This window comes from Scylla paramamosain, chromosome 9 (genome assembly GCF_035594125.1).
Source record: "Scylla paramamosain isolate STU-SP2022 chromosome 9, ASM3559412v1, whole genome shotgun sequence".
Lineage (NCBI taxonomy): Eukaryota > Metazoa > Arthropoda > Malacostraca > Decapoda > Portunidae > Scylla > Scylla paramamosain.
In genome coordinates, this window is record NC_087159.1 from 23,484,533 (window position 1) to 23,495,000 (window position 10,468).

The 10,468-nt window shown below is 40.0% G+C and overlaps 1 protein-coding gene across 3 annotated transcripts in view; it reads left to right on the plus strand.

Moving 5' to 3' along the window:
* The window catches only part of LOC135103726 (zinc finger C3HC-type protein 1-like), a 111,540-nt gene that overhangs the window by 80,760 nt on the left and 20,312 nt on the right, over positions 1–10,468 (plus strand). The window contains exon 7 of one of the 3 annotated variants that reach the window (XR_010270187.1): positions 2,273–2,408. Coding sequence is in view for 2 of the 3 variants with exons in the window: in XM_064010377.1 (XP_063866447.1) it covers positions 2,273–2,434 (162 nt within the window). In the remaining variant the exon portion in view is untranslated. Of the gene's footprint in view, positions 1–2,272; positions 2,435–10,468 lie in introns of those variants that run through there. The other 2 variants (XM_064010378.1, XM_064010377.1) reach the window with 2 other exon arrangements.

Consider the following 10,468-nt stretch of genomic DNA (forward strand, 5'->3'; position numbering starts at 1 on the left):
GAGTGGTTAACCTTGCTCAGGCATGTGTCTTGTCTGTGTCACCTTGTTCTCGGAGCAAGGTACTGTAAGAGAAGTCTGCAAGTGTGGCTCTTTCAGTCATGGGAAAGGAATTTGCATGTCCCCCTGGACTTCCCAGTCATGTGAAACTTGGAGATTGCTCAGGGCATTCACTGGTGGCAGTCAAAGAATTTCATGGTAGGCCAACTGCTCCAACTAGTAGTTCTGGACTGTTTCTTGTTCACAGATGTGTCCAGGAAAGGCTGGGATGCATCCCTTTTGCAACTTTTGACTGGTGGAGTTTGGGGAGAAGCAGAGGCCGGACTTCACATCAATCTTCTAGAGCATCTGAGCTTCCGTCTATTGAACTTTCTCCATTCCTAGATCCCATGGCATTTACGACAGGTGTCTTTCTGTACCAGTGGGATCACCAGGAAATGTACACCTTTCTGCCCTTTCCTCTGGTCAGGAAAGTTTTGAACAAACTCCTGGTGTCAAAGGGGACATACCACCTTGATCACGCTTTTGTGGCTCAGACAGGAATGGTTTGGTGACCTATGGAAAGTGACAACAGACATGATGAGGCATCTTACTTTCCGTCCCAACCTACTACGTCAACCAATGTATGACAGTTCTACTGAAATTCCCACATGCTTTCTTTAGTCATGTGATGACTGTCCAGTGACTCCTTCACCACAAGGGTTTCTCTAAGGGCAGTGTCTGGCCTGGTCTCAGTGATCTTCCACTATTGTGAATTACCAGGTTAAGGGGAAGAGATACCATTGGTAGTGTGAATAGACAGGACATACCATTTCTAACCCTTTGTTACCTAAGCTCGCCAACTTCTTACTGTATCTGAGGCAGGTGAGCAATTTGTCATCTTTGGTGATTAAGAGTTACAAGTGTTACAATAGTGTTTTCCATCTCCAAGGGTGTGATCTATCTAGAGAGCTTGTACTCCATGATTGGTCAAATTGTTTTCCAGGAAGGGTTTTAGGTCTCAGGGTGGGCCTTCTTCATGGAATGTGTATGTAGTCCTTAAACCCTTGAGCAAGCCTCCCTTTAAACCTCTGCACTGGGCATCCTTGCAGGACCTACTGAAGGAGACCCTCTTGGTGGCCCTTTTGACAGCCAAGAGAGTTGGGGAACTGCAGCCCCTGTCGGTTTCAACTGCTATGTAAAATGATGACTTATTTCTCTCTTACCTTCTGGACTTCATAGCCAAGACAGAGACAGAAATTTAGTGCTGTGAGAGTTTTGTCTTTGTAGTCTTGCCTCAGTTGTGGGTCTAGGGGAGGAGGAGCATCTGCTCTGTCTGGTCTAGGCTTTGTCTTAGCTTTTCATCTCTGTTAAGGACATGTCAAGACCTATGTCTAAAGTGGCCCTCTCCTTCCTTAAAGAGACCATAGAGGAGACTCACCAGGTCCCTTGGGAAGAATTGGGATCCTTGCTGAAAGTCAGAGCACATGATATTAGGCCTGTTACTACTTCCATGTTGTTCTGGAAGAACAGATCCATCTCAACCATTTTTGGAGGCAGTGAGTTGGAAGATGCGTTCAGTCTTCGCTGACCACTAGCTCAAAGACATTCAATCCCAGGATGGTGACGTCTTCATCTTAGGTGGAGTAGTGGCTGCTGGTGATGTGGTCTAGTTTTTCCTGCTCAGTATGTTCACTTTGTCTTAGGGTTCCTCTCTTTGCAAAGCCTTACTCAGGCTTCCATTGCTTTGGGGTTGGGTCCATAGAGCACCACTAGGTGTATCCTGGTTGGGCATCCCAGCGTACTGTCTCCCAAGACAAAGCACAGCTGGTACTGTGGCAGTGTTTTATGTTTAGTGGACAGATCACTTTCTTTACACATACACATGTTTTTTCTTCCATGGGCATGACCCACAGTCAGCCAAAGGTATGTGTAATGCAGGTTTTATGTGAAACAAATAGTGTTGTTAATCTTCAAAATACGTTTTTTTCAATTACCTGCATCACACGTAGCAAGTAGCCTGCCCTCCTCTCTACTTCATGCCTTGCATTACAAGCTTTGGAGTGCACATGTGTGGTCAAGATGGCCATGGTACCCAGGGACAATGGTGCATTAAAGTTTAAGGTGTATGTTGGTGTTATTCTTTTGTTCTGTGGGCATGATTTGTACATGGGATAGAGCTTAAGTTATGTGTTTTGTAAATAAGTGAAAAATGTATTTTAGGATTAAAAATACTATGTATGTATCATGTAAATTTAATATGGTAAATTTTATATTGCTACCTTTCTCTTACTAGATTCAGAAGCAGTATTTCCATCCCCTTGAAGAACATCGTCCTTGGTGTCCATGGATCACAAAAGATAAGGAAGTGGAGGTAATGGGCTACCAGAGGCTCATCAGTTGTGTGGAGGCCATTGTCAAGCAGACTGAGAACATGAAGCATTTTGCTGAGCAGGTTGTAAGTTTTTTTACTGAATATTCAAGTTTTCACATTTACTTTACTTAGCATATGGTGTAAGATAATTTAGGCACTGTTGATAAGCTACCTGAGAGGAGAATATGGTAGTACAAAATTAAAAATGATCATATGTTGAAGAGGGATCATGGTCAGTGGTGTGCAGAGTGGGGAGTTTGATATGTATCTAGTGTGTGATAGACAACAGATTATTTCAAGATATGGAATACTAGGAGTAGAATACAAAGGATGTTCAAGTTGTGAGGGAGATACATTTTGGAAGGCTGCTCGTAATTCATTTTGCTTGCGATTTGTCATAATTTTCGATACCATTAAAAAAAATATATATATATATATTGTGTTCTACAAATAATGTAATGCTGCAGTAGAGCTTGTCCGACCACTAGCAGAGGTAGTACATGGGACTGGGCCCATTTTCTTCTTAAAGATATGAAATGTGTCATAACTTATCATAACTTAAGAATGTCTATCATAAGTCATTTGTCATAAGTCTATCAAAAGCATCTTGCCATATGTAGTTCTTACTTGTTTTGAAATACTAAAAGATTACAGTAAGATCTGTTGTTTATAACATTTATATGTTATATTTATATTTCCTGTGCTTATTTTTGTTTGGGGAAAAGGCACAGTGGATAAAATAGTTTTTCATTCCTTGAAATATTACGTTAAATGTGATCTTGTTTAAGCGTCTCAGTGTAAACAAACATTTGAATTCTTTTACAGTGGTGAGAAATAAAATGAAAGAAAACCTTCAAAATAGGATTTTTTTTTCAGAATGTAAGCCTATTTAATAATACTCAATACCACTGTAACTCACTAGAACCAAAGCACAGCAGATGCACATGAGAAACTGAGACTGCATGCAAAATCAATACAGTAGAACCTTGATTCTTCAACTTCATTCACTCTAAATCTTCATTCATTCTAAATCTGAAATGTTCAGAGATTGAAACTGTTTTCCCCATAGGAATCAATGTAAAATGGATTAATTTGTTCCCAGACACCTGTCCTCCTTATCTTAGTGGCTAATGACTGATACTCCCACTACTAAGATGGATGCTTCGCAACATCTCCAACTCAGAAATTATTTATCCAAAAAGGACATGCTGAATGAGCTTATTGACAGGAGGAGGAGGCTATTTAAGGAGGAGGCAGTAGGCACTTGCTGAAATGATAATTACTCCCATTGAAGTCATAAGCACTGGCTCAGTGGGTGCAGTAAACCTATTATTAAACCCAGTTGTGACCTCACACAACACAACACAAGGGGGCAGTCACAGCCTGCCCTCTAAAGGCAACTCTCTTTCTTCACACAAAACTACATACACCTAATTACACACCCACCCTTCACTCAAAATTCAAAATTATCATGGCAACTCCTACACCGGCCTCGGAATCCCCATCTCAGGAAGGGACCACAGATATCCCCAGGTCGGACTGTTCTTCTGGCATTTGACCCTAAGTGTCTTGACACCCCCTCAATTTTTTCTTCATTAACTTCTGCAATATTCATGGTCTAAGATCTAATTTTTAATCTGCTGAACACCACCCCTCCTTCACTAAACCTCATCTTCTTTTTCTCACTGAAACACAGGTGTCTGAGGCAACTGACAGTAGCCCCTTTTCTGTTCCATCCTACTTTCTATCCTCATTTTCAATCCAAAGCCGGATTTTGCGTCTATGTGCTCAACGACTTAACCTGCTCTCGTGCCCACGCTCTTGAATCTTTTGAATTTTCCACTGTCTGGCTATGACTACAAAATCACTCTCAAACTAAACCCATCTGTGCTGTACAACTCTCACCCGACCCCTTTGGCTATAAGAAATTCTTTGACTACTTAACTTCTAAAGTGGAGCACATTCTGATTCTCTTCTTTTTTGTGGAGATTCCATTTTTGGAGACTTCAGTCTTCACCATCAGCTTTGGCTTTCCTCACCTTCATGGACCATTCTGGTGAACTAACCTTTAACTTTGCTATCATCCATGACCTAGAGTAACTGGTGTAACACCCTACTTATTCCTGACTGTCTTGGAGATATGCCCAACATTCTTGACTTTTTCCTAACCTCTAATCCTTTTGCTTATGCTGTCACCCTATCTTCTCCTTTGGGCTCCTCTGATCACAATCTCATATCTGTATCTTTTCTTATCGCTCCAATTCCTCCTCAGGGTCCTCCAAAGCAGAGTGCTTCTGGCGTTTTGCCTCTGCTAAATGGAGGGAGCAGAGGAAGTATTATGCTGATTTTCCAGTGAATAACTATTGCTTCTATGTCAGAGACCTGCCTCTGTGTGCTGAGTACATAACAGAGGTGGTAGTGTCTGGCATGGAGGCATGGCATACATTCCTCACTTTTTCTTGACCTTAACCTTCCAAACCTTGCTTTAACACAGCCTGTTCTCATGCTACACATGATAGAAAGGTGAACCACAAAGGGTACTTGAGCCTTCCATCACCTGAATCTCAGGTGCTTTATCTTTCTGCTTGAAATCATGCCAGGTATGTTCTCCAACTAGCCAAAAACTCCATTGATAGAAAGTGTCAAAATCTTTCAAGATCTAACTCTCCTTGTGACTTCTGGCACCTAGCTAAAAACATCTCCAATAACTTTGCTTCTTCATCTCTCCCTCTTTCATTTCAACCTGATGGCACCACTGCCATCATTTATTTCTAAAACTGAACTCTTTGCTCAAACCTTTGCTAGAAACTATACCTTGGATGATTCAGAGCTTGTTCCTCCCTCTCCTTCACCCTCTGACTACTTCATTCTACCCACTAAAATTCTTCACAGTGGTGTTTTCCATGCCCTTGCTGGCCTAAACCCTTGGAAGGTTTATGAACCTGATGTGGTCCTTCCTGTTGTTCTCTGAAACTGTGCCTCTGTACTCACACCTTGTCTAGTCAAACTCTTTCAACTCTATCAACATCTACCTTTTCTTCTTGCTGGAAGTTTGCCTACATTCAGCCTGTTCCTAAAAAGGGTGACCATTCTAATCCTTCAAACTACTGTCCTATTGCTTTAATTTCCTGCCTATCTAAAGTTTTTGAATCTATCCTCAACAGGAAGATTCTTAAACATCTATCTCTTCAGAACCTTTTATCTGATTGCCAGTATGGATTCTGTCAAGGCCGCTCTACTGGTGATCTGGCTTTCCTTACTGAGTCTTGGTCATCTTTTAGAAATTTCAGTGAAACTTTTGCTGTTGCCTTAGACATATCAAAAACTTTTGATAGAGTCTGGCACAAAGCTTTGATTTCCAAACTACCCTCATTTAGATGGAGTATGTTTCACATACTGCTATTTTAGACAAGGTAGAATCAAAAGCTTTTCATCATATCAATTCTTCTCCTCTAACTGACTGTCTTCAGCCTCTTACTCATTGCTGCAGTGTTGCATCTCATGCTATCTTCTACTGCTATTTTCATGCTAACTGCTCCTCTGATCTTGGTAACTGCATGCCTCCCCTCCTCCTGCGGCCTCACTGCACAAGATTTTCTTCTTTCTCTCATCTGTCCACCTTTCTAATGCAAGAGTTAACCAGTATTCTCAGTCATTCTTCCCTTTTTCTGGTAAACTCTGAACTCCTTGCCTGCTTCTATATTTCTTCTTTTCTATGACCTGAAACTCTTTCAAGAGGAAGGTTTGAAGACACTTATCCTTCAATTTTCAATGATTCTCTTGATGTCTCTTTTGGGATTGATGTCTAAGTAGGATTTTTTTTTCTTAAAAAAAAAAAAAAAAATTTGCATTGAGAGACACTGTTCAGACCGTGCAGATGTTCTCTTTGTCACCGATCTGGTGAGGGAAGCCTTACAGAATGATACAAAGAGGAGCAACCTACTCATTACCAAAGTTAAGGTGATCATAGCACTTAGACATCTTGCTGCTGAGAAAAGCTACTGAGAAAATGCTGTTGTGCAGTATTGATGGTGTGGGTCATGAAGAGAGCCACAGGTGGCTTGGAATTACTCCCAAGTGCTGAAAATTGTTTGTTTATATTGAGTCTCTTTAACTGGATCACATTTAAATTATTTCAGAGATTGAATTACTGTCTCTCTTTCAAATGCATAAAAATGATGGAACTATTTATATAAACTATACATTAATAATGAATAGCAGCTTTTGCTTTGCCTTTTTAGTATTTGAAATCAAGTAATTTTGTTCTATAACCAAATTGTGGTATGGCAACTGAAGCAATTATGAGTTTAAAATTTTGTTCAAAAACCGATTTGTTTCGAAAGGGAGGCATTCAGTAACTGAGGTTCCACTGTCAATGGAAGTTTATATTAAATAATGAAAACTGAGAGAAAAAAAAATCCTTATTCTTTTATAACACTGACAGGACTACACTTCCTACATGACTGAGCAGGAGGTTGGAATTTTCCACTTCCTTAAGCCCTCTCAGCACACAGACATTCCCACTCCCTCAAGGCTAAGTGGACAGAGACTCAGTCCTTCTTTTCTTTTTAATTGTATAAGGAGCATTTGTACTCAAAAGTTATTGTGATGAGTTCTGTCTCACTAGGAACATTCAATATGTCCCTCTTGGTTGTATTATTCCTTCCTTGTGGATATTGTTGTGGAGCAGCCCATCTCCCGCAGTGGCATCATCTGTCATTAGCACTAAGACAGAATTCAAACAGTCTTAGCTGCTATATGGATTTATGACACATGCACAGTTCATGATCAGAATGTGCTGTTTTTTCCTCCATATGACATTTCATAGCTAAGACTTGCTGGGAATGTATCATACTAGGTATATATAATGCATGGTACCTAATTTGAACTTATGGTTCGCAAAGGGAAAAGCAGGACTCCTGGCCTTAAGTTCCCTACTGGTTATGTGAGGGTGGACATTGTGAATAATGTTCAGAGTTATCTGGCCCACACCACATTTATGTTCTGCTGGCATGTGACGTCATGGAGAAGTGTCCCCTCCTCCCTCCCAATAAGTTTTGGTTCATTGCTGAACAGTTTTAAGAGCTAAAAGACAGTTCGCATCTATTTCTTGATTTGACCTATTCTCCCTTATTAAAGCACATATGACTGAAATTTGGGCTTTAGTATAAAGTTTACTAGGCCCCATAATAGATAGTAACAGAGCAGGATGGTATGCTTGTGCAACCACAAAAGCAGGCCGTGAGAGGCAAGAAAAATTAAAACACGGGACCACACAAGCCATGGACAAACACAGACTGATGAAATATATCATCTACTTTGGCTACTAGAGCTGCAGAGTTGCCAGATGTCGACACTCACCAAATCCCACCGTAAGCTTTAGGGTTATAGTGGGTAAAATAAATTTGGTCAGAGCAGAAGGCGCAGTTCCTCTCACGCCTTCCGCTCTGACCAGTAGATTGTATGATAAGTGAATAATTATTCTAGCTCTGCTTTTAGACTAATTGAGACTTACATAAGTCTAGTGCCCATATATTAGAAATACCTTTAAACTGGAAAGTTCATCACTGTGAGGGCATTGGCTTCCAGATGGTACTTTTGAGTTTCATGTGCCCTTACAGCAGCTGTGAAGCTGCATATAAACTTTTAGTATAAATGTATTGTTTCAACTTTTGAAGAATTACTGACAGTAACACTTTTCAAGGATTAGAGCAGATAGTGTGACCTGATTTTAATAAGGCTTATTATATTCCTGTATGAAAAACATTTATGCAAAATATTACATCTAATACATCTTAAAGAGTAAACTCATAAAATGAAGCACTTATAATTGGTCTCACATGCATTATATCCAGGGAACCAGAAAATTATATAAAAAAATTCCACAATTAAAAATGCATAAAAATTAGCACATTTGTACTACTACATTTGAGATAACACAACTAATATATACGATACCTTTCCAAGTTTCTCAGCTATTCCTAAATTCTTACCATCCCAAGTTTCGTGTGTTATCACCCCGAGTTTCGCATTGTTTTCACAAGCATTGGTCACATTTACCTGCAGTTGGTGGCATACAGTAAATCCCCCATAAATTGGAACCCTCTCTCTCTCTCTCTCTCTCTCTCTCTCTCTCTCTCTCTCTCTCTCTCTCTCTCTCTCTCTCTCTCTCTCTCTCTCTCTCTCTCTCTCTCTCTCTCTCTCTCTCTCTCTCTCTCTCTCTCTCTCTCTCTCTCTCTCTCTCTCTCTCTCTCTCTCTCTCTCTCTCTCTCTCTCTCTCTCTCTCTCTCTCTCTGTGAAAGTAAGAACAATCTTGTTTTTTTTTTAATGTAGGAGGGACACCAGCCAAGGACAACAAAAGTCCAATAAAAAAATAAAAAACACTGAGATATTGGTCCCCAAATAGGGTCCAAAACAGTAGTAAAAAATTGAAGGATAAGTGTGGAAATACAGAAGCAGGTAGGGAGCTCCAGAGTATACTAGAGAAAGGAATGAATGATTGAGAATCCAGGTTAACTCTTGCATTAGAGAGGTGGACACAATAGGGATGAAAGAAAGAAGAAAATCTTGTGCAGAAAGGTCATGGTAGGAGGGGAGGCATGCAGTTAGCAGGATCAGAAGAGCAGTTAGCATGAAAATAGTGGTAGAAGATAGCAAGAGATGCAGCACTGTGGCAATGAGAAAGAGGCTGAAGACATTCAGTTAGAGGTGAGGAGTTGATGAGATGAAAAGCTTTTGATTCCACCCTGTAGTATGAGTGGAATCTCCCCAGACATGTGAAGCATACTTCATACATGGATGGATAAGGCCCCTGTACATAGTTAGCAGTTGGAAGGGTGAAAAAAAAACTGGTGGAGACGTCTCAGAACGCCAAACTTCATAAATGCTGTTTTAGCTAGAGATGAGATGTGAAGTTTCCAGTTCAGATTACAAGAAAAGGACAGACTGAGGATGTTCATTGTAGAAGAGGGGACAGTTGAGGGTCATTGAAGAAGAGAGGATAGTTGTCTGGAAGGTTGTGTCGAATTGATAGATGGAGGAATTGAGTTTTTGAGGCATTGAACAATACTAAGTTTGCATTGCAACTAAGTATTGCTAAATAAATTGAGACTGATTGAGAATGAAAATGGAATTATGTATACAAGATTGAGAAAGAGTGAGAAAGGATGAAGCAAAAATAATATAAAATGAATGAGGGGGAGAGAGAGAGAGTGAGGTGTCACTCTCTAGTCCCTTACCTCTGACAAATAAGGGGGAAGGAAGGTGACAGGGTAGGAGGTTTGAGACAAGATAAAAGAAGGGAGAGGAAAGGAAAAAAAGGGAAGAAGGGACAGGTGGCAGATAGATGAGCAGCAGTTCACACAGTTGATGAGTTAGTCTTGCGAGTTTTAGTTTGTTACTCCAATTAAATTTTTACTAAAATTCCAGTGCTCACATGAGTGGTAAGTTGGTTATGCCAATTTTGGTTCATTATTCTGATTAAGTATTTATTAAAAATTTCTGTGCATTATTGCAGTTGTATGTTATAACAACTGTGTATTGTTGCTTACCCTATTGTATCTGACTGAAGTATGAGTTCTGCCTTCCTTACTGAATCCATAACTGAATCTTGGTCATCTTTTTGGAATTTCATCAAAATCTGCTGTTGCCCTACACATCAAAATTTGATTGGCATGAAGCTTTAATTTCCAAATTACCCTTCTATGGCTTCTATCCTTCTCTTTGTAACTTCATGTTATGTTTCCTCTCTGATTGTTCTATTGCTGCTGTGGTAGATGGTCACAGTTCTTCTAAATCTATTTACTGTGGTGTTCCTCATGGTTCTGTCCTGTCATCCACTCTATCATTCATCAATGATCTCAGTCAAACTCATTGTCCAATTCATTCATGTGCTGACTATATCATTGCTCTTTTTCATGCCTTTTTTTTTTATAGACATCCAACCCTTCTAGGATTGTGCGCTTCATAAAGGGAAGCCATAGAATGCCTGATTTCTGAACTTTCTATAATTTTTGAGTGATTCAGAGAAAACTGTCATTCAGCTTATCAAAAGACAAATTCTTTCATCTATTGACTTAACACAATCTTTCAGATAACTCTCTCCTTCAGTGACATTCA